At 38.9% G+C, this 24,526-nt stretch overlaps 1 protein-coding gene across 2 annotated transcripts in view; it reads right to left on the bottom strand.

Moving 5' to 3' along the window:
* The window catches only part of LOC126473398 (brefeldin A-inhibited guanine nucleotide-exchange protein 1), a 285,458-nt gene that overhangs the window by 59,054 nt on the left and 201,878 nt on the right, over window positions 1–24,526 (bottom strand). For both annotated transcript variants that reach the window (XR_007586450.1, XM_050100408.1), the window contains exons 20-23: window positions 22,321–22,616; window positions 14,570–14,742; window positions 9,262–9,422; window positions 8,917–9,177 (exon numbers count right to left, since the gene is read on the bottom strand). Coding sequence is in view for 1 of the 2 variants with exons in the window: in XM_050100408.1 (XP_049956365.1) it covers window positions 8,917–9,177; window positions 9,262–9,422; window positions 14,570–14,742; window positions 22,321–22,616 (891 nt within the window). In the remaining variant the exon portion in view is untranslated. The remainder of the gene's footprint in view (window positions 1–8,916; window positions 9,178–9,261; window positions 9,423–14,569; window positions 14,743–22,320; window positions 22,617–24,526) is intronic.

The raw sequence follows: 24,526 nt of genomic DNA, 5'->3' as shown, positions 1-24,526 counted from the left end.
CAAACCCATGCACCCGCCTTGGGGAATTCCAAATTGACCACATAGCAATCAGCTGAACAAATGCTAAAGAGATGATGAACACAAAGGCCAGGAAGAACACAAGAATAGAATCGGATCACTATCTTACAGAAGTTAAGTGCCTTTGGATTCCAAACAGGGACAGACTGCCACAGACGAACAGAAAACATAAAGGTAGACAGAAACAAATTAAGACACAATCGATCCAGATATGAGGAAGGAATTGAATCATTCAATGAATGGGACGACATGAAGCGAAATATGGTGAAACAGGCTGAACTATGGGGAAAGGAAGAAAAGAAACAGAAGCACTGGTGGTGGAACAAGGAATGTGAGGAAGCGGTAGAGACTTGCATGAGAGCCTGGAGAGACTGGAGCAGCAAGAAGGACCCAGAAAAATGGGAAGTTTTCTTAGGAGCAAGAAAGAAAGCAGCCCGAACAATAAAATGGGCCAGAAGACAAAAGATGAAGCAGGAACTGGACGAGATTGAGACCAACTTCAGGAAAAACAACAGCAGACACTTTTCTGGGAAATTCAAAAAGAATCTGATTGGATACAAGGGTATAGAACTGTTTATAAGAGATAAGGAAGGGGAGCTGGCTGTCAGTGCGAAGGAGAACTGTCGGATTTTTGCAGAGCACTTTCACGACCTGCTGAACTGTGAACCACCTGAAGAAGAGCTGGAACTGGGGACTCACACAGAAGAGAGAGAGCCACGCCCTCCATCCAGCGATGAAGTCGCACATGCCATAAGCGATCTGAAGAATAATAAGGCAACTGGAGAAGATGGTATAGCAGCCGAGATGATAAAGTGGGGAGGCAACAAAGCAATAGACAACATGACCAACATAATTCACCAGATCTGGAGATCAAAGAAGTTGCCAGAAGGATGGAAGAATGCAATAGTAGTACCAATACACAAGAAGGACAAGAGAGATGCAAACAACTACAGAGGAATATCACTACTAGAGGTCGGATACAAGGCGCTGTCAAAACTATTGCTCAAGAGAGTAGAAGAACAGGTAGAAAGTACAGTTGGCGACTACCAAGGGGAGTTCAGGAAGGGAAGAGGTTGACTAGAACAGATATTTATCCTGAAGCAACTGATAGAACATAGGGCCTTAAAAAACAAAAAGACAGTAATAACCTTCGTGGACTTCACAAAGGCATATGACTTCATCGACCGACAGACTCTTGTTAGGATCCTGAAGAACAGAGGACTTGATGGAACTACACAAGAACTCATAAAAGAAATTCTGACAGACACAAAAGCAAGGGTGAGATTCAGAGGAGCACTGTCAGAAGAATTTGAGATCAAGACTGGTGTTAAACAGGGAGATGGACTGTCACTATTGTTGTTCAATATATCACTGGACGAAGTGATCACGCAGTGGAGAGCAATAAACGAGGAAATGGGAATCTGCCTAGCCTTTGCAAATGACATAGCAATAGTAAGTGAGACGGAAGAAGATGCAAAGACACAACTCGACAACTTAAGTAAGGTAGCCAGAAAGGTGGGACTGAGGATCGCCTATAACAAGACAAAGACATTAAACACCACTGCAGTCTGGGAAACACCGGAAGGCACTGTGCAAATGGTGGACAAATTTAAATACCTGGGAGAATTTATAACAGGAAGGAACAGGAGCAAGGAGGGAATAACAGAGAGGATAAAGAAGATGAGGTCAGCCTTCTGCATGACGAGAGAGGTATACAATAAAAAGAATATATCCACAGTGGCAAAGATAAGCCACTACAGTGAGGAATACAGTATTATATGCTGCTGAGACGATGACACTGGAAAAAAATGGGGCAGAGAAACTAGAGAAAGAAGAGAGGAAAATACTGAGAAAAATACTAGGTCCCGAAAGAGGTGGATGCGAAGACCTAGGGAAGAATTGTACCGGAACATGAGAACAATATCCGGGGAAATCAGACTCAAAAGGGCAAGGTTTGCTGGGCATGTAGTTAGGATGAGTATGGACAGAATGGCGAAGAGAGTGTGTGAAACAACAGGGAGGACAAGGGGAAAGACAGGAACCAAGTGGACTGTTGAACTTCGGAAGGACTGGTTGGAATTGGGGATCAAGGTCGAAGGAAACGAAAATTGAAGGAACAAATATACACGGACAAATATGCCGGAGATCAATGACAGAGAAGAATACAAGAAAAGATTACAATGTCACCAGTGGAGCCACCAGGAGAAACGGAAACTGGAAATCTCGGAAGAAGAGCGGGAGAGGAGAAGAGAAAGAATGAAGAGGTTCTGGGAGAATGCAGTCCACGAAGGGGCTAACCGTGGTCCTACAGAGGCCGTAACGCAAGAAGAAGAAGAAGAAGAAGAAGAAGAGGACCTTCCTTCTTAAAGGCCTGTATTTCAAACAATGGTAGAAGAAATACTTATAAGAACTGCCCACAAATGCTGGACACTTCCACACACTAACTGTGTCATTCATTTTACATGAAATGATGTTAACTATCTTATTGCAATATCATTTTTACAGTCAGTTAATCAAATAACCACTGGATTATGTAGCAAGTGGCCACGATGTAAGTTTTGCACCAATAAATAGTCTTAGAATTAGTTATTTTTCCCCTATTTTCCATTTTTATACTACTGGACATTTCTCACTTTAAACCACAAAGAGAGAGAGAGAGAGAGAAGTGCAATACAACACTGTGTGTGAATCTGAAATTAGAAAGAGATAGAAAAAGTATTTAATGTGTTGTTGTCAAATGTAGTAAAATCCCATTTTAATGAGTCTCAAAAGAAAATTTTTTTTTCTTAAATGGGGATTTCCCTTAAACAGGGGTTAAGCTCTAGCATCATCAACAAATGGTGTCTTGATTTTTAAGGCAGTATCCAGAATGAAGAAGAAATCTTTTATGTTAAAAAGTTGTTTTATTCAACTAATGGCATAAGTAAATATGACTGCATGAAAAGGAACAAAAATCTTTAAATTTATGATTTTTGGGAAAAAAGTGTGTGTGTGTGTGTGTGTGTGTGTGTGTGTGTGTGTGTGTGTGTGTGTGTGGGGCGGGGGGGGGGGGGGTGGGGGGGAGGGGGGGGGGGGAGGGGGGGAGGACGGACAGCGAGATGCAGTTTGCCATTTCCAGCCAGCATAGCATACTGACAAGTGGTCACACTAGCTGACTGATATTGGTTAGAACCAACTCATCTACACTGAAAGAGAAAAAATAGTTTCCAACTGCTGCAACTAAACTTACTGCATAGGCATAATCATTGCCACCACCACCATCACTGCCACCGCCAACACGCCACCACCACCGACTTGGGTGGCACAGTGGTTAGCATACTGGACTTACATTCTGGAGTACCACAGTTCAAACCCACATCTGGCCATCCTGATTTAGGTTTACTGTGATTTCCCCAAATCACCCTGGCAAATTCTGGGATGGTTCCTTTGAAAGGGTATGGTCGATTTCCTTCCGCATCCCTCCCTAATCTGATGGGACCCTGCTTTTTGGTGCCATCCATCCATCCATCCATCCATCCCCAAACCTGCTCCCAGACCCCTTCTGAACAATCGTCCAGTTCTGCTTCGTTCTTTACAAAAGCAACATACAATCCATTTATCTACCTGATGTGTGAAAGATCAGGATGTCAACATCACGACAAAGTCCTGCAATGTCATACTTGCTGGGATATCTGTGACAGCATTCTGGAAAATTATCCTAATTTTATTCTACACCAACTGACAGTGGGCCGCAGCCAGCCGGGCTCAACACAATCTGTTGGGTTACAACATTCTAGGTAGTGCAAGTGTGTGCAAAGCCTGTAAGATATTTATTCTCATTACATCCTTTGTTTTGAGGAATGAAACTGACTTCTCCACAAATCATTCTGTATTTAACTTTTCAGGACGAAATATTTTCAAGGTTTAGAGAGTGCAGGTGACTTATACAGTTGGTAATAAAATTGTAGGGGCACAGCAGTGTTTTTATGTCTCTAAATCACCTGGTAGTTTAAAATTTTCTGACTATTAATGTTGGCAACTTTTCACCACTGTCGTCACTATTTAAACACAGCAGGGCTGTCATTTTTTTTCTTTTCTTTTAGGTCTCTCTGACACTTTTCCCTGGGCAGAACAAGCCTATATTTTTGAGGGAAATACATTACGGAAGACCTCCATTGCCATCAACAATGAAAATGTTAATCAGATCATATCTATTATCAGCCATTCCAAAATAGTTGTCTCCCAGGGTTTAACACTTTCTAAGTAACATTCTCCATTTAAATTTTGGTAAGAGAGATTAAGGCAGTGAGTTAGTGTTTTGTCTTAAGTGATTCTGCCAGTCATGTGATGTACTGAAATCTTCAGTGATGAGCTTTGAGGCGATTCCTCAGACCCCCTCTTGTAATTTTGTTTATGGGACTGTTTCCACTTCTCATTCCATGAAGTCATTTTATTAGGAGAGGATGATTTTAAGTACTTAAGAGTCCAACACACCTCCAGTTTAGCTGCTCAGCTTATCACGTGTGATGTCGCGTCTTATATCACTCCCGATGAATAAATTAAACTGTACCTGAGGTAACTGCATATTTCAGGCAGGTGTATGAGAGATTAGTGATGGTAAACTGTGCAGTTATGTCTGGCAAAGGTACAGTTTTCACAGTCTTATTGTGGCTCGTCACCTAAACCTCTAACTGTTGCCATTATTACCTCCATTCCAGAACACTGGGTCTCACAGTTCAACTTTTATATTATATAAACTGAAGAACCAAAGAACCTGGTACACCGGCCTCATATTGGGTAGTGCTTCCGCGAGCACACAGAAGTGACACAGCACTGCATGGTATGGACTTGACTAATGTCTGCAGTAGTGCTGTAGGGAATTTACACCATGAGTCCTGCAGGGCTGTCTATAAATCTGTAAGAGTACAAGGGGGTGGAGACCTCTTCTGAACAGCACATTGCAAGGCATCCCAGATATGCTCAATAATGTTCACGTCTGGGAAGTTTGGTGGCCAGCGAAGTGTTTAAACTCAGAAGAGTGTTCCTGGACCACTCTGTAGCAATTCTGGATGTGTGGTGTGTCATGTTGTCCTGCTGGAATTGCCCAAGTCCGTCGGAATGCGCAAAGGACATGAATGAATGCAGGTGGTCATACAGGATGCTTAAATACGTGTCACCTGTCAGAGTTGTATCTAGATGTATAATGGGTCCCATATTATTCAAACTGCACATGACCCACACCATAACAGAAGCTTCATCAGCTTGAATAGTCCCCTGCTGGCATGCAGGGTCCATGGATTTGTGAGGTTGTCTCCATACCCGTAGATGTCCACCCAGTCGATACAATTTGAAATGAGATCCATCTGACCAGGCACCATGTTTCCACTCATCAACAGTCCACTGTCGGTGTAGACGGGCTCAGGCGAAGTGTAAAGCTTTGTTTGTGCAGTCATCAAGGGTACACAAGTGGGCCTTTGGCTCTGAAAGCCCACATTGGTGATGTTTCGTTGAATGGTTTGCACGCTGACACTTGTTGATGACCCAGTATTGAAATCTGCAGCAATTTACGGAAGGATTGCACTTCTGTCATGCTGAATGATTCTCTTCAGTTGCCAGTGGTCCTGTTCTGCAGTATCTTTTTCCGGCCGCAGCGATGTCGGAGACTTGATGTTTTGCCAGATTCCTTATACTCAAAGTGCAGTTGTGAAATGGTCATATGTGAAAATGCCCACTTCATTGCACTTCGGAGATGCTGTGTCCCATTGCTCATGTGCCGACTATAACACTACGTTCAAACTCACTTAAATCTTGATAACCTGCCATTGTGGCAGCAGTAACCAATCTAACAACTGCACCAGACACCTGTTGTCTTATATAGGCATTGCTGACTGTAGTGCAGTATCCTGCCTGTTTACATATCTCTGTATTTGAATACGCATGCCTATATCAGTTTCTTTGGCACTTCAGTGTATATATCTAAATGCCCACTTACAGCATTTTTGTATTAGAAGTGAAACTTTTTGGGACCTGATGTGACCTGTGATAGTGCAGTAAAGAAAATAAACACCAATCTGCTTTTCAGTATGTGTGGAACTGGCCACCATTTGTGGGCTGTTTTTATTAGTATTTTTCTACCATTGTGTGAAACATGAACTTTTAAGACACACACACACACACACACACACACACACACACACACAATATGCACTCTGGGTGACAGTATAATTGGTATCCCACCTCTGTCCATGGCATCTCCAGACATGCTTTTCCTGGTTGCCAGGATTCAAATCAAAGTGGGACTCATTTCTGAAGATAAGTGTACTCTTGTCTATGAGGTTCCTGGCTGAAGGTGAGTCTCAGGACACAGTGATGATCTGCAGCAGCATTTCTTTTCATAGCAGGGACACTTTTGGTTGTCATTTGTGGCACCCTTACAGCACAGCAGTGCTACCTTGGCCAGCAAGGTTGCCAGATTTCTCTCCGACTGAAAATGTTTGCAGATTTATGGGGCGGGGCTCTCCAACCAGCTTGAGATTTTGATGATCTAACATACCAACTGGACAGAATTTGGCATGATATCCATCAAGAGGACATACAATAAATCTGTCAATCAATGCCAAGCCAAATAACTGCTTGCATTAAAGGCACAGGTGACCAACATGTTATTGACTTGCTCAGTTTCTGAAGCTCTTTCCATCGGATAAATCATCCAATCCTTCTGAAACTGTGATCATTTGTTTTTCTGTACATGTATATTACATCTACTGATTTCTGTCCCAGTCAGATAATTCCTTCACGGTATGTTGTTGTTGTTTTTGCCTTAAGAGTGTATATAATACCTAATTTACTTCGAATTTTTAAATGACATTCAAATAAATATTTGGCAATGTACAAGTTTTCTATTAAAACTGTCTATGAGAAAGAAAATGCTGGGCTGAGCTATGAAAATGTTTGGTTTTGTTTCAATTTCAACTGTGACAGCAGGTCATTCAAACAATTTGAAAATTTTTTGCATGATCAGTTGCGTGTGGTGCTTTCATCAACTGGTAGTTCAGAAAATCCTATCACACTCTTGCCATACAGTATCCAAAAAATGAAAAATGGTGTATGTTCTAAAGTTTTGTAATTATATTGTGTGGAAAAAGAGTCTTTTCCATTTAAATTCTATATGATTTATAATAATTTTGAGTTCAATAACTTCAAAGTTGGTGAAGTCATATCTAAGAGCCCAAATTTGCTTCCCAACACAATTCCCAGGAATATCCAGATTAGGAGGTATAACCAACTCCCATAATATTTAGCTATTATGAAGCACTGCTGGATCTGCTAATATGATATGTTTGTTACAGTAGTGTGGAAACAGTAACTTTTTGGGCACAAATTGCAATTCAAATTGAAACTTATTCACTCCCAATTGCAATCCTTCAAATAGGGAAATGGAAGTTTTAAACACCCTGTATAACAAAATTAAATTTTCAGAGAACTGAGAACTTTAATTTTTTGTTTTGAAAACAGATGTTTGACAATTATAAAAAGATAACTAAATAAAAATTAAAGCTTTTATTTATTTGTCTTTCATTCCTTGCTACTAGTTTCTGGGTTGAAGTTTGGCTATTACAAGTGGTGGTGATGGATTACAGCCCGACAGCTTGGGTGATGGCTAGAATGGTTGCTTGAGCATACGGTGCGATTCCAGGAGTAGTGCCAAAGAACAAAAGATAATAAAAATAAAATTAAAACAAAGTGTAGCTGTGGAACATCTGTTTCCAAAACAGATATATCAGTTGTTGATTCACCAATAAAATTCTTCTTCCGAAGTAATGCAGAAGGTCACAATAATTCTAAGGTTCTACATGTACGTCAACTGTTAACAACCGCCTTGGAAGTGAGAAAGACTATGGTTTATGTTCCATTACCAATGAGGTCGTTAAAGACAGATCAAAAGTTCAGACTGGGAAAAGATAGGAAATAAAATTACCGCATACATTCAAAGGAACCATAGTAGCATTTGCATGGATCAGTTTTGGAAAAAAAAACACAGAAAATCTACATTGGGATAGCCAGAAGGGGAACTGAGCTCCAGACATCTCCACTGCAAAACCTCACTTGATAACAATTTCTATCAATTTCTGTGCATGTCCCAGGGCTTATTGTGGACTATATTTCATCAAAATCCTAGCACCACTTTCAACCACCAATGAGTTACCGTACATCAAAACTGATGTTCCAGATATCAAGCTTATGGAATACGGTCATTACAGAGGCAACTGATATTCATTTGTCAGGTGTCTTTATTATCAATAAGAACAAAGTCAGTTAAACAAGGCATGTGATCTGGGTATTCTAACACTGGAAGAACCATATAGCTCAATTGTGGTAAAATTTAGCTACACACTTAAGTCAGTTCCTATTTCATTACATCACCACTATCTACACAATAATGATTTAATGGTGTACTTCTAGGCATTCAGTTAGAAATTTTTGTTAGTTTATGCTAACAGCGATAGTCAAGTCATGTAAGATCTCCAACAGTTGCAGTGTACTGGACATGGCAGCTTTGCATGTCTTCCTTAACCAATCACGTAAAGTGCTTTCATAAACATGTCAATGGCAACACCTCTGTATTGCCACAGCTCCATAGACAATTACTGTCTTCCCCTGCAGTCATTTGCACTTTGCAGTTGAAAGCTGGCAACAGTGCTGGAAACTGGTAGAGATCATCTTATACCAACTCAACAATAGCTATGTTCCGAATGCATGTGGTGAGAACAGGAAGATGTTCCAGTGAAGTATAGGGAGCATTAAATGAAAAGAGCATTAAATGAAAAGAACAGGATAAATACATGAGAATACTACAAAAACAAGAAATTAAAAATTTAAATTTTTGTTGTTACTTTACCATTTATTCTGCTAACTTACTTCCGTATGCTGCTCAGGAAGTTTCATGTTGTCAAATATCCGGAAGAGTACTTGAAAAAGGTCTTTCCACCAATGGGCTCTGAAAGCTTCCCCATATGTCTTGATTATTTCAAACAACACTGTCAAACCACGAGTTCTTACATCTAATTTACAGCGACTCACTATACAAGACAATTCAAACAGTAGTGGAAACCACCCTCTCACCCATACACGGTCTTCCACTGGTACATTAATATCTTCCATGTTGTATTCTGCAAATAACTAATAACAATGAAAATTAGAAAATCAAATTACATCTCAAAGATTATGGAATAGGGACAACTCTGACCACTTGGTATTGTTTACCTGAGGTTTCTCATCAACGTACTTGGCACATGTACGGATAAGTCTAATTGCTTCCATACTCGTATCTGGAAAGCTTGCATTACAGGCAAATTCTGACAAACATTTGACAGCATCTTGGAATGAGTCAATCATTATTGGAAAATTCTTGGCATAAAGATCATCTGTGAGACACAGAAAAGCCACATTTAATTACATGCTAACTCAAATACAAAAATAACTGATAAATTAATAGATATACTAACATTAATTTTATCGACTATGGAAAGGACTTTGACAAGAAAAACAGAAACAAACATTTCAAGTCTTACTGGACAAGAGTGTACTGCAGCACTTTCTAAAAGTATAATTACAAAACAGATATTAAACTTTTAAATGGAATATCACAAGGGCTTTGGCAAGGGTGTCCTCTGCCTTTTCAAAATTTATGTATTATGATGTTACAAATAAATGGCAAAAATTGTCACTGAAACTCCCTGAAACAAATAACACAGACACAATGCTCTTTGCAGACAACTGACTGATTTTAGCTGGAACATAAGCCTGATTTTGAAAGCAACCAATAAATATATAATTCAAACATCTCAACATCATAAACAGAAGTGATGGAACTTAGAGGATGCTGAATGAGTGACAGCAATACAGAAATTAATAATAAAACACAGGAGCAAGTTAAATTCTTGTATCTCAGCTGTGATCTTTCTTACATATCAAATGATGATGCGAGTAGAAAACTACAGAAATTACCGTTTCTATACAGCACAATCAAGCTGCATTTTAACTGTAGCAGAGAAAATAAATTACTTGAAATGTATAAAATAATGGCAGTACTGGCGACATGTGAATGTTGGAACTTACTAAATGACAGACCAAAAAGATAAAATGTGCAGAGAGAATATTTCTGAGAGCAGTAACTGGTTAGCTGTCACTTGACAGGACAAGATGAAGGTATCACGAAGGAGTTTTTATTTAATCTGAATGAAGAAATACTGAAGCACAGCTACAAATAGAGTACATAATTAGAGTGCAAGTAATCAGAACACCAAGGTCACTGCTGAACTATCAGCCAAAACAAGAAAGAAGGGAGGTCAATAATGTAAGGAAAAGGTAGATTACTATTTACCAAAAAAATGTTGCAGACAGGCACAATAAGACTCACTTACACATTAGCATTCAGACGCATCCTTTGTCAGAAAAAGAAACACACACCATTCATTCACCTAAGGAAGCACACCTCATGGACACATGACCACCACTCTGGCAGCTCGGACCACCGGAGTTGGTGGTCATGTGTGCGTGAGGTATGCTTCCTTGTGTGAATGAATAGTGTGTGTTTCTCTTTCTTTTTCTGAAGAAGGCTGTGGCCAAAAACTGATGTATAAGTGTCTTTTATTATGCCTGTTTGCAACTTAATGTGCCATCTTTATGGTAAGTAGCAATCTCTCTTTTCCTTACAATGTTGATATTCCAACCTGTAGTTTCCACTGTTTGAAGAGGGAAGATCAGTTAGACAGAGAAAAGATGGACAGCACAAAATACTTGAGATCACAACAAAGATGATGGAGCAAAGTACTTGAGATCAGAACAAATCAGTGATGTTTTTTGGTGGTGGTGGTGGTTGCTGGAAACAGGTTTCCACCCCATCTAACTAAAGGGATGCCAAGCATTGCATTAAGAAACTCAGGGAGTGTACACAATGAAACAGCATGTTCAGACTGTCAAATAATCACTGCAAGTGTACCTGTGGGATCTTGTTATACCATTAATGATCTTCCATTATACATCCAAGAAGCAGAATTAGTTCCCTTTCCTGATGATGTGAGCTTTATAATCAAGCCTAACAGAGTAACTTCAGTAATTGAAAATGTAAATAATATTTTCCTGAAAATTAATAGCTGGGCTCTGCAAATGGACTATCACTGAATTCTGATAAAATATGATACATGCAATTCAGTATTGCACAAAGCCTGGCCATACTATTACAATGTTATCGATAATGGAATTTCAACTCTTGACTATAGTTTTTCCTCTGACTTCGGTAAATCTCTCTCTTTTTCGTACAAGCTGCTTTAATCCCAGTAGTTATCTATCACTTATCCTCGTTTCCATTTCTCAAATCAATTTAAGCACAAATCAACATATGACTGACAGAATATGTCTCTTGCTTCAGAAGTGATGGTAGCTACTTTATTCAAAATCTGATTGACCAGACATTAAAAGTCAGTACGAGTATCAGAAAGGGTTTATGAACAGATCCTAAACACATATGTCAGCATTTTTTAGCATTGCAACTGTGAAGACCGCGAGATTTTTTCGAATGGTGTATGAGTGTTTCTACTGCCTTTTGATGCCCTGCCAGTCCACACAAGAGAAAACTACAGCACTTCAGGTTTTCAGAGAAGCAATAGACTTGGTAAAACATTGTGGAAACTATCCAGTGTCATTCAAAACCAACAAAGAATTCCGTATCATTTTGTTGCATCAATTCAACAGTTTCTTCACCAATTCGATTGGAGTCAACAGTTCACTCCTTCTGCATTTCAGTTTTGGCACCAAGTGACTAATACTTCTTCCTGAGACGAAAAAGTAATTGGGCTGAAGATGTTTCACTACATACGAAAAGTGCAGCGCACCATGATAACCTGGTTAACAGACATGTAGCAGACTTTTTCAACAAGGTTTCAAAGCTTGTTCAGCATTGCAACAAATGTCTCAGTCAGCATGAATAAAGTACTGGTACATGAACCCTTTATGATCTTCATACTTGCAATGACTCGTGCAGCAATTATAAGCTAATGTCAAACACATGATTTAAGTTAAATGTTAAATATATTACTCATTAGATTATTCACATGACCACTGGTCAATTGTTCCTCATTCCTTTCTGTGTCAACCATCCCATATACCTGCTGCCTCCCACCAAGCTGTCACTTACCCTTCCTCTACCCTTCCACTCCCCAGCTCCTTTCTTCCTTCCATCACTCTAACAGACACGACCCCTCAGCTGAGTCAATCTGAAGGAGTTCAGCCCTAATATACTGTTTACAGCCAGCATGTTGTTTGTTTAAAGGTTTCACCTTTATGTGTCTGTCAATGATCACTCCTCAATTGCTTACCATTACTCAGTCATTATTTCAATGAAACAAATTACGTTATTTGCTCCTTATTAAAAGATTATATGCTTTTCATCTTGGGAGACGAAGCTTGCAAAATTTCTTTTCCAGTGGAAAGGCCATTACCATACCTTATCACCTTGTAATCTCTCTGCTTTCATCTTCTCAACAAATTCATGTGGTCTCCCTTTCACACAGCATTCTTCTGATATTACCACCACCAAACGTGGCGAGTCACACTTAGAGTCAAAACTGGTATTAATCACACCATTATACATTTTTATAAATGTCCATGTATCATCAAATTAGGATATAACTCAAGATAACAATTCCTTAGCTACCATCTGCCTTGACTTGCGTATATAACCCCTCTTGCTTTTAAATATAACAAACACGTATTTTCACTGCTGTTTAAGTTATTTTTTATTCGCTTTTGCGTTTCAATTCTTCAATGCATATCCTATAATTGGGTACTGGAAAATATAGCATCTATTTTGGGCAAAATTTGCATCAATTTTTTGCAAAATTTCCATATCTTTTTGTAAATGATTGGAGGCACAAATTTAAATGACTGTCATGCTACATGAGTGAAGACAAACAAATTATTAGTTCTTTCAAACTGACTGTTACTTCAGCGCCTTTTTCTTCTGAAATGGCCTTTGTTTTCTTCATTTGGCTGTATTTAAGCTTTCAAAAATGATTGTTCCGTTGAAAAACAGCAGCATTTTCCCACCAGTTAAGTGAATGCGTCTCCAATATAAGGTGTTTCTGGACATTATTTGTTTTTTTTCCTGCCAAATTTGAAGAACAAAAAATCTGCAGACTACTAATTTCAACCTTCATTGGGCATTCATAGATCTATGAGCCATACTTGACAATGTTACAAATAGAACTAACAAGGCACTAAGCACAGTAGTGGAACCAAGCATACAGAAACTCGATTTTAACATTAAGGGAAGAATTTTGGTGCCGTTGAAAGATGTTACACGTTTTATTTTACAATTGCTACAGTGCAGAGGGTGTGTACTGTAGGCTATCGTTGCAGATGGCCACAAACATAAACAGATGAGAATTTGACCATCACAGGGGAAGAAGTGCTGCGGGGAAGCAAACACCGCCACCAGTTCACTGGGCTCCAGCCTACAGCAGAACTGGCACACTGTCACAGGGATCGCTGATCTCTTCTGGTGTTCTAAGCGATCTAATCGAAATCCGTGATGGACCAGGATTAGTCACTTCACTTATTTCAAAGTGAGAAAAGAAAACAAGCAATGCACAACACAAAGCATTTGGGGACGGCTACCATGTAACTGTTTGTTGATGTCGGCAAAATATTGTTAATGACATAGTTCAGGTCTGACCTCTAGTGGTATTCGATGCAACTATAGTTCAAAACATCCACCACCTAATTTGCCATGGTAAAACTGTCTGCAGTATACTATATTTAGCAAACAAACATATGTAAGAGGGTCTTTCTTATAAAATGCTAGGTCTCATGGCTAAGTACTACACTGCATTACGTGTATCTTAAATGGACCCTTCAACCGTCCACACCATTGAGTGCATTGATATATCATTGTGTTCATACATTTTATTTTGCAATTAGGTTGTGCACATTATTTTCACAAACTAGGCTTCACCAGATGATGTACAATGCCTGTAACTGCCTACATATTTGATACTGTCTGCAGAAAATAAAGCTATTTCAAACTATCTCAGACAAATAGCTGATTTGGATACAATTTGCTATGAAACAGCACCCATTAAGTAATTTTATGTTTTTGCATTTGAGGCAGGATTCACATCCATTTTGCATTTATAACAAAATGTGAATTTTCCAGACGCTACCTGTACGACAGCTTTCTTCAACCAATCCCTAATTTCAAATGACGAATTTCTTCATTGTGAGAGGCCTTAATGAAGTAACAGTATAAACCCATTACTTGGAGAGAGGCAAGCATAAAAAATTACTAATTGTGAATGTCAAAACTTAATTAAATAAAAAGCTGTCAAAAATTCTATTTAAAACCAAACAAAAAAATAGTTACAAGTGATAAAGCTCAAACAAGAACCACCGTATTAAGACAATGGCAATTTTTTGAAATTCTCCCTTATTCATTAACACATTAGTGATACTAGATTTTGACACTTTGAAATAATTATAATAAAAAAAGCAATCATACTTAGGGATGACATACTTATAATTTTTCCTGTAGTCTGGAAGGCCATTTCCACAATTGCTTCATCATGGTCAGATGCTGCCAAATGGAAAACACTGAATATATTTTTCCAGCCTGAGCGTATATTATTTGCCTGCGAGTTAACCATTTGTGCAATGCACCTAACTACCATATCACGGATAGTTGGTGACCTAAAAGTGATAGAAGTCATTATAGAACAGGCTATAAATTACTGTTCAACAACACTCACATGACGGGGGAAAGTTAAACACATCACATGACAGAGGAAGGTTAAACACAATGACAAATTACAATAATTTACTATAGTAATATTGTAAAATGATAACATTAAGTCTTGCTGATAGAAACACTTAAAAGTACAAAACACTCTAAATTCGTTCTTAGGGTAGACTGGAAAAGAGGTGGAGGTCACTTAGATCCCAATCTGAGACGAATTCACCTGTTGCATGGTGAAACAAATTTGAAGGAGATGATGTCAACACAAACAAAGCCAGTAGCCAGTACATGGTAAGAACTGTGCCAGCTTCAGTTTGGAGACAATAGAAGGGGGCAGAGTAGGAAACAAAGATGAATCAAAGGGGATGGGAAATGAAAAATATAATGAATAGTACACTACTGGCCATTAAAATAGCTACACCAAGAAGAAATGCAAATAATAAATGGGTATTCATTGGACAAATATATTATACTAGAACTGACATGTGATTACATTTTCACACTATTTGGGTGCATAGATCCTGAGAACTCAGTACCCAGAACAACCACCTCTGGCTATAATAAAGGCCTTGATACGCCTGGGCATTGAGTCAAACAGAGCTTGGATGGCGTGTACAGGTACAGCTGCCCATGGAGCTTCAACATGATACCACAGTTCATCAAGAGTAGTGACTGGCGTATTGTGACGAGCCAGTTGCTCGGCCACCATTGACCTGACGTTTTCAATTGGTGAGAGATCTGGAGAATGTGCTGGCCAGGACAGCAGTCGAACATTTTCGACGTGCCAACTTTCAAAAGTGAAAAATCAGGAGAATTTTAGTGGTGTACTATTGTGAATTACAACACTTCCCTGATGATTAAAGTTGCAATAATTCAATACCTGTAACAACTCAATTACATTTGCTTTATTATTTACATGTAAATACTAAATAATGGACATACCCGAGCCTTCAGACTATATAATTTATCATTCAACATGCTGAACAAGATGAATGATGGGCTCTGCAGGTTTCTTTGGATTCACACACATTCAAGTGAAGCACTCTTGAGAGAACTACAGTTCAAAATTACGATCCGAGGAAACAAATTAACGTCTATTAGATTTCTGTTTTGACATTAGCACAGCTTTTGCATCAATAAATCACTGTTAAATGATCACACGTTTTCATTTCATAATGGAACCCATATTTGCATGGCGTCTTATATCCGTAAGACATCTTTCCCAAATTTAAATCAATTTTATACCGGATGTACATGTTAGGCTTAGCAAATAATCTGAATAGTTTATCAGTCGGAATTTGTCCGATTACGGTAGTTACTTATTCAGCATATCCATAGCTGACTTAGCCTTCTTCAAAAACTCTGAACGAAATTTCTGCTCAAAGCACTTGCCTTTTTGAACTGATTTTAAAATTAAAAATTTCTCCAAAGATGTTTCTGAAAGCATGGTCCTGAACTGAGTTTTGGTCTTCGTAAATGTGCTAAAAATTCTCTCACATTCCGCATTATTATGTGGAATCGACAAAATAGCCAGCATCACCTTTGCAAGTTTATTATATTGAAGAACCCCTCAGCCGATTTCATCTGACCTACCAATGCCCACTGAACATCAATTCCCTCTGCTGCCAAGTTGGTTTCTTCCAGCTGAAAGTTACAGAACTGAGAGTGGAGAATATCAACTTCTGCACCTAAGTGTTCACTTTCGCTAGTCAGAATATTAGGAAATCTGTTTATGAAAAATCTAAGGCTGGAAAATGCTTTGCCAATTGTAGAAATATTTGCAACTTCTGCATGCATTAAAACTTCGTGTTTGAATGGAAATTTGTGTCATGTAATCACATGACGATAAGAATCATTTTCTTACAGACTTAAAGGATATAGACTTTTTCTCAGGCTTCAAAGTGGTCACCAAAGCAAATGTAGAATTCCCTATCATCAGATCACAATCATCCTTTTGATTTGCTGGAGTGTGATAATCTACATCAGTAAGAGAGCTGGAGGTTTTAATAATGAGTGGTCTCACAAATCTTGCCATCACATTCTTCAATAGTTCCTCCAAAATCGACCTCAATAAGTGGGTATGTAGGGCACTTGACTGAAGAGCTACATTTGGGCTCTCAAAGATAGGCATAAAACTTGAAAGGAAAAGGCGTAAAGATTTATGTAAATTTGATGACAGAAACATGAATGGCAGTTCCTCACATGATAAAGCATGGTCCATAGTGTAAATGTTTTTCTGTAAAACTGATGATTGGGTTTTTCTTTTAAGTGAGGAGTGTGGTGAAATCTTACCACAGTGCTTGGACTTGTGATATTAAGTAGACACATCTACATTTTGAGTGTGTTTTGGAATTTTATAATTCTTCAAAGTTTCCACTTCAGAATCCTTACTTCCAATTTCTCTCTTGAAAAAACTAACCAAAGGGTCCCACTGCTCCAAAATCCTATCCAAACATCTTTTCAACGATAACCATCGTGAAGGCACGTTTCAGAATTTTCCTCATTCCTGTGTCATGTGAAGTTTGAAACTTTCTAAATTTTTCTTTCCACTTTGCACTCCTTTCCAAAGAATAAAATATGTCAATAATATTTTCATCAACATTAAAGGCAAACATGCTGCCCCCTTCTCAACAGCAAGATTAATTAGGTGACAAGAACAGCCTACAATGATTAAGTTAGCAATTTCTTGCTTCAAACTTCCTGTCACACCCTTTTTTAGCACTACCATTACAGAAGCATTATCAGCACAAAAAGCCAGACAGTTTTTTAATGGAATACGGAGTTCCCATAAAGTTGAAAGTAGAACATCAGCAATGATAGCTCCAGTGGCATCCCCTTTTAAATTAGGCACAGAGAGTAGGCAATTTTGAATTTCATCGAGTTCGAGGCTGAAGAACGATGCGATAATAGGATATGACTTAAAGTCTGTTTTATTACTACCATCGGGAGCAACAGCGAATGGATTCGACTGCAAGTGTGTAATAACACTGCACCGTATGTCTTCGCCATTCTGCATGAAAAATAATCAACACCTCCAAAATACACAGCCAACAACTACTACAGAGTAAACAAATCCCGCAGCAGAACCGAGAACACAATGGTCCTACATTCTATACAATGGTCTTGTAGCAGCGATGCCAACCCTGGCGCACTGTAAAGGGGAGTCAAGAATGAAACTGTCGAGCGGAGGAGCGGGGAGGGGAGAGTAGTAACCCTAAATATTTTCCCCAAACATTTATCCCTCTAACTTCCCCCCTAGGCAGCTTAATTCCCCCTAAATTTAGGGGAAAATCCCCCAACTTGGCAACACTGCCTTGTAGACACAACAATGCTAATCACTTCGCTTGTAACGACTATCGACTACTACTTGTCCACCATAACTTTACGATTGTGCTGGTGCTACCAGAAGTGGAGGAAATTGGCACTAGTTGAAAGATATTCATTCGTCTCCGAACACTGCCAGCGATAAGTTCATTACTTCCTTGTAGATATGAAGTGCGAGCTACGCCTACTTCTGCTCCAGACAGCCACCACACGAATCTTCCAAGTTAACGTACACAAGTAGCAGCCACATCTTGTCATCCACCAATATACCGAAGGCGCAGGATTTTCAAATAGTAAGGAAAGTACTGAAACTGCTCTGAAAATCGGGAGATCAGTCTTCATGGTCGGGAGATTGTGAGAAAGAAGGGAAAATCGGGAGTCTCCCGCTTAAATCGGGAGAGTTGGCACATCTGATTTTCTGTATTCAGAAAGGCCCGTACAGGACCTGCAACATGCAGTCATGCATTATCCTGCTGAAATGTAAGGTTTCGCAGGGATCGAATGAAGGGTAGAGCCATGGGTCGTAATACATCTGAAATGTAACGTCCACTGTTCAAAGTGCTGTCAATGCGAACAAGAGGTGACTGAGAAGTGTAACCAATGGCACCCCATACCATCACGCCAGGTGATACGCCAGTATGGCGATGACGAATACATGCTTCCAATGTGGGTTCACCGCGATGTCGCCAAACACGGATGCGACCATCTTGATGCTGTAAACAGAACCTGGATTCATCTGAAAAAATGACGTTTTGCCATTTGTGCAGCCAGGTTTGTCATTGAGTACACCATCGCAGGCTCTCCTGCCTGTGATGCAGCGTCAAGGGTAACCGCAGCCATGGTCTCCAAGCTGATAGTCCATGCTGCTGCAAACGTTATCGAACTGTTCGTGCAGATGGTTGTCGTCTTGCAAATGTACCCATCTGTTGACACAGGGATCGAAACATGGCTGCACGATCCATTACAGCCATGCGGATAAGATGCCTCTCATCTTGACTACTAGTGATACGAGGCCATTGGGATCCAGCACGGCATTCCGTATTACCCTCCTGAACCCACCGATTCCATATTCTGCTAACAGTCATTGTATATCACCCAACGCGAGCAGCAATGTTGTGATACGATAAACCAGAATCGCGATAGGCTACAATCCGACCTTTATCAAAGTCAGAAACGTGATGGTACACATTTCTCCTCCTTACACGAGGCATCACAATAACGTTTCACCAGGCAATGCCAGTCAACTGCTGTTTGCGTATGAGAAATTGGTTGGAAATTTTCCTCAGGTCAGCACGTAGTAGGTGTCGCCGCCGGTGCCAACCTTGTGTGAATGCTCTGAAAAAATAATCATTTGCTTATCACAGCATCTTCTTCCTGTCGGTTAAATTTCGCGTCTGTAGCATGTCATCTTCGTGGTGTAGCAATTTTAATGGCCAGTAGTGTACAATTAGAAACTAAGGGTGGAGGGGAAAAAAGGAAAAGATAAGAGTGGGGGGCAAAGAAAGAGAGAGAGAGAAAGAGAGAGAGAGAGAGAGAGAGAGAGAGAGAGAGAGAGAGAGAGAGAGAGAGAGAGAATGAATTTTTAACATGTTTGATGCATTACTGCAATAACATGTTTGATGCATTACTGCAAAAAATTGATGTCCACTAAAACTATCAAAGAATATCATTGTAAATATTGATGGTGATAATGTAGCGTATACAAAAAGGACCTGACAAATTATTATTATTATTGACCATGTGGTGATGGAGAAAATACCATAACCGTGAGTGTACTATACTACAGCATTAGACCGCATTTAAGCAGGTTGACCAATGACAATATTCATTAGCAACAAGAAACAGGGGGGAGGGGGGGGGGGGGTGAGAAAGAAAGAAAACAGCAGGTTAACATGTAGGTATCTTTATTAGGCCATTAGATGACTTTTCAATACCAGTCTCTTACACATTAAAAATGAGAGCAGGCAAATGCAAATCAGTTGATTGAGAAATCAGTTCAGTCATCACAGACATTCACTGTTGCAACCAGGTCCTAGCTATTACAAACACTCTGACACTACCACACACAATTATGATTACTAAAGGGCAATGGGGAAACAGAACAGCCATAAATAGTACTTAGTAAATTAAATATTAACAATGTGGTTGCACTATGAAGTAGTTATTGTGCTGCCCGTATTGTCCCATCACATGGCACAAATAACTAATAGAAATTTAAACAAAGATGGTGGAATCAAGATTTAAAAAATGAATCTATGCTAACAGAATGCCAATAATGTAGGTAGGGGAAGCTACCATACAGCAGGTACTTAGGCCACAAACACACTGCCATTGGTAACATGCCTGTGATGCAAATGTCTCCTGTGCTGAACATAACACGATTCCAAATGAGTTTTTTGTTGTAAGTCTTTACCCACACTGATGGAAACCATTTCTCACAGTGTATTTGCATTTTATGATAATTTATGTCTAGAAATGAGGACACTATATTGTTTTGTGGTACTCCTCCATTAATACTTGAAGGTTTAACCAAATGGAAAGGCAAGTGCAGTAGTTATCATCAGTACATGAAAATATACTACAGAAGACCAGACATGAATTATCTGCTATGGGAACTGAATATGAAAGACTACACCGGCTTCTATAGCTTCACTAGGATGTCGTAATCTGATTTTGGCCCAGTATTTGTTAATTTATGAGCTTCACCATGGCCATTTTGTTGACCTGATTTTAATGCACCAGACTGCATATGTGATTGATTGATTGAGTCATTAATTAAAAATTTTGCATAATTTACAATAATTTTTGATATGATGCTTGCACTTATGTTCCCAATGCAGATGCATAAAATTATTCCATAAATTCTTAATGAACTTCTAGATTACCACATTTTTTGCGAACCAAAATTTTATCAATACTTATGTTCCCCCTTGAATAGCAAAATTTAACCTAGTTGTTTTCAAATAATCGTGTAGTTTCTTAAATTGCTCATATGCTAGTCTTTAAATAGTTGAATGTCACGCAAAACGCAACAGTTTGAAAGGGTCTTTAACTGTAATTGTCATTCGAAGGAGCTGCTGTTGAGTGTGGTGACTTTTAATCAATGAATGAACTAATTGAACTATTGCAGTTTACTTATTATTGAAAAGATTTCAAGAAGCCAGTGCTGAATATAAAATGCGATGTTTTATAAAAATATGGCCAATGTTTTGTGACACACTTAACTGCTTGTTTTAATGACTCATTAGAACTACCACTGATTATTGGAGAGTGCTCCATTAACCTGTTTTTCAATAATTTTGCAATTCGTACGAGTAATTCTGCCACTGAAATGTTACTTATATTCAAGTGCCAACCTGACTGTATACTCACTAATATTTCCACAAAGCAGGGAAAATGGTCATCATCCAAACAGTATAGCTGTGAGGCTAATAAAACTCATGAATTGTGATGTTGAGTACATTATTTTAAGCAATCATCATCAGAAACTGAAAAGATTTTGAAATTCATGGCAAGAGACTGACATGCTAATGTGGAAGAGACAGGCTACAGAAAATCAGTTTACTGCTATACAACTTGTTACTTATCATGTTTTGGCAATGTCACATCCATTCAGAGATTTGTATATTTACATCCAATTTCAATTTCAAAGCAAGCAATATCTCTCTTATAACAATTCTGTCATCATCTATTTTGAGTGCAGTGAATGTGAGGGTGGAATCTGCACTCACCACAGAGTAGCTGGAAAAACAATTGCAGATATTGTTGGAAACATGTTGCAAACTTTGTGTGTACACGCCTTTTCAGCGACATTAGGAAACAAGCATTGATTTTACAGCTATTAAGACCACTCTCAAATTACGACAACAAAATAAACTCTTTCTCCTAGTTCCATCTATGGTACTTTTATCCACTGTTTTATTTCACTGCTTTTTTCATTGACTTGGAGTGAATTTCAAGAGCAACTGAGTCTCTCTGCTTTTTCATTCCACTGATAAACTACCATAATTTGTATATAATAGTGGTTATGATATGAATTAATCAACATTGCGAACTATTCTGTTGAAAGGAAAAACATCTAGCATCTTTCCTGTAAATTAAGATCTATACTGCAAAGTAAAATTTCTTTTTCAGGGACCAATAGTGACAAATACAAAAAACTGCATTGAAACTTAAGGTGTACAAATAAAAATAAAAGCAGTGAATACCTGTTTTTCTTCATGATGTGTTCAAATGGTCGCAGAAAGTCTTTCTGAAATCTAAAGTTCGCAAATTCTCCTTTTTCAATGAACTTCATTGACAGTTGGCGCAGTGAATCCACAGCAAAGAATGCAATGTCTTCACTTGGACTGCATCCAACTTTATTGAAGTGATCACCTAGTACTTGCCATATTCGAGACCACTGCAGTCTTATGCGCCCCATGTTATAATACGAAATCTCCACTATCTTCTGAAGGCTGAACATACGTGGATGTGATGGATGTGCCAACTCATCTAATGAAACCTGTAACAGCAAATGTCTTACATAAAGATACAACACTGACTGATAACATTCTATGGGTCAATAGTGGGAAATAACCTGCTTCCTGAAGAGTCTGGTAGTGATTATATTTCATTATTAATTCTTCATATCCAATGCTGTTTAAAAATGTAAGCCTTCATATCAAATTATTCCAGCAATTTCTATTCAGAAAATATTTAACATTTAGATCTAAAAGTATACATTGTAAATGTTAGGTATCTGTAATTACATTTACCTGTATTCACTTTGGCTTGTATCGAGTACAGTACGGTTTTTAATTTTACTGACTTTTAAATGAAAAACAGTTGGTACAGTACTGTGTGTTCTGTTTACGTTGACTTCCAAGCTACAGAAACAATTTTTGAGAAATCACTAACACCAATATGCATTACAGTTACATGTCTTGTGGCACTTTCATCTCCGAGGAACTCAACATATTAGAACACAGGAGTTAAGCATAGCCAAACTTGGAGATGGTTAGTTTTAGAACAATTCTGTACAATACTACTAAGCTGAGGTGAAGTAATCACACAAATAACAATAGATAAGCTCACTCTTACTGTGGAACACTATAAATTAACGAGGATGAGTAGGAAAAACAATCCTGTAATGTTCTAATACAGTATTGGAAGTATGCTGCCTAACACAGTCACGTCAATTAAATATCCAGATATAACAAAGCAAACCGATACGAAATAAAATAAGCATGTATGGTCAGTTATAGGGTTCTAGGAAAGTGTAACCGATCTATAAAAAAATAAAAGGCACTGAAAATTTATGCAGCCCATTCTTGAGCACTGCTTGAGGGTTTGGGATCTCCACCAGGTGGGATTAAAGGAGGATATTGAAGTAATTCAGAAGTGTGCTGCTAGATTTGTTACCAGTATGTTCGACCGACACATGATTATTGTAGAAATGCACTACAAGCTCAAAAGAGACTCCTGGAAGGGAGATGACGATCTTCCTTATCTGTTATTCCTGTTATGCCTTAGAAGGGTATAGGCCTCTGCAATTTTACAGAAGAATAAGTTAGGCATAGGTAAGAAAATTAGCTAGAGAAGCAGTTTATAATGACGTTTCATCAATAACAATTCTTATAATATTTATGACAAAAACCACCATCTGCTACTGTCAAATGATTCGCAGCTGCAGTGAATCGGTGTGCTGGAAGAGCTACTGAGAGTCGTGTACCTGTGATATCTGTACTAGAGGTACCTCAAGTACTATCCTCTCCAGTGGATCCTGTCTCCTCTGCAGAAAGTAGAGGTTCTGTCATTATTTGTCCACTTCACTGCGAGTAGCATGTCAATGATAGATCTAGGTGCTCTGTACAGGATGGACAGTGACCAGGGAAGACTCAGGGTGTTCTACCGATCCCCCTAATCAACAAGTTTGAGATCCTGTCTTTTGCTGAAACTGAGCCAGTGGAACTCACTTCACCTGTTTTCTCCGGTGTCAGGAGGTGGCAAATCCTAAAGGGTAAGGGTCTATTAATCGTCGGCAGTTCAAATATATGGTGAATGATGGTATCCATTATGGAAATGGCAGCAAGGAACAGGAAAGGATATCAGATGCGCTCAGTTTGTATGCCTGGGAGCCTCATACAATATGTTGAAGAGGCTATTCCAGTAGCCATTGACAGAACAGGGTGCAACCAACTGCAGACTGTGGCACACATTGGAACAAATGATGCCTGTCATCTTGGGTCATTCCAGCGACTGGCAGAAAAGGTTGAGAAGACCAGCCTTTTGCATGGAGTTTCAATGAAGCTCACAATTTGCAGTATTGTCCCCAGAACTGATCGTGGTCCTTTGGTTCTGAGTCGAATGGAAGGGCTGAACCAGAGACTTTGAAAGTTATGTAACAAGTTAAGCTGAGACTTCCTGGACTTG

This window comes from Schistocerca serialis, chromosome 4, assembly GCF_023864345.2.
Source record: "Schistocerca serialis cubense isolate TAMUIC-IGC-003099 chromosome 4, iqSchSeri2.2, whole genome shotgun sequence".
NCBI lineage: Eukaryota > Metazoa > Arthropoda > Insecta > Orthoptera > Acrididae > Schistocerca > Schistocerca serialis.
The sequence above is the reverse complement of the archived record's forward strand: the minus strand, read 5'-3'. Positions and strand labels throughout refer to the sequence as shown.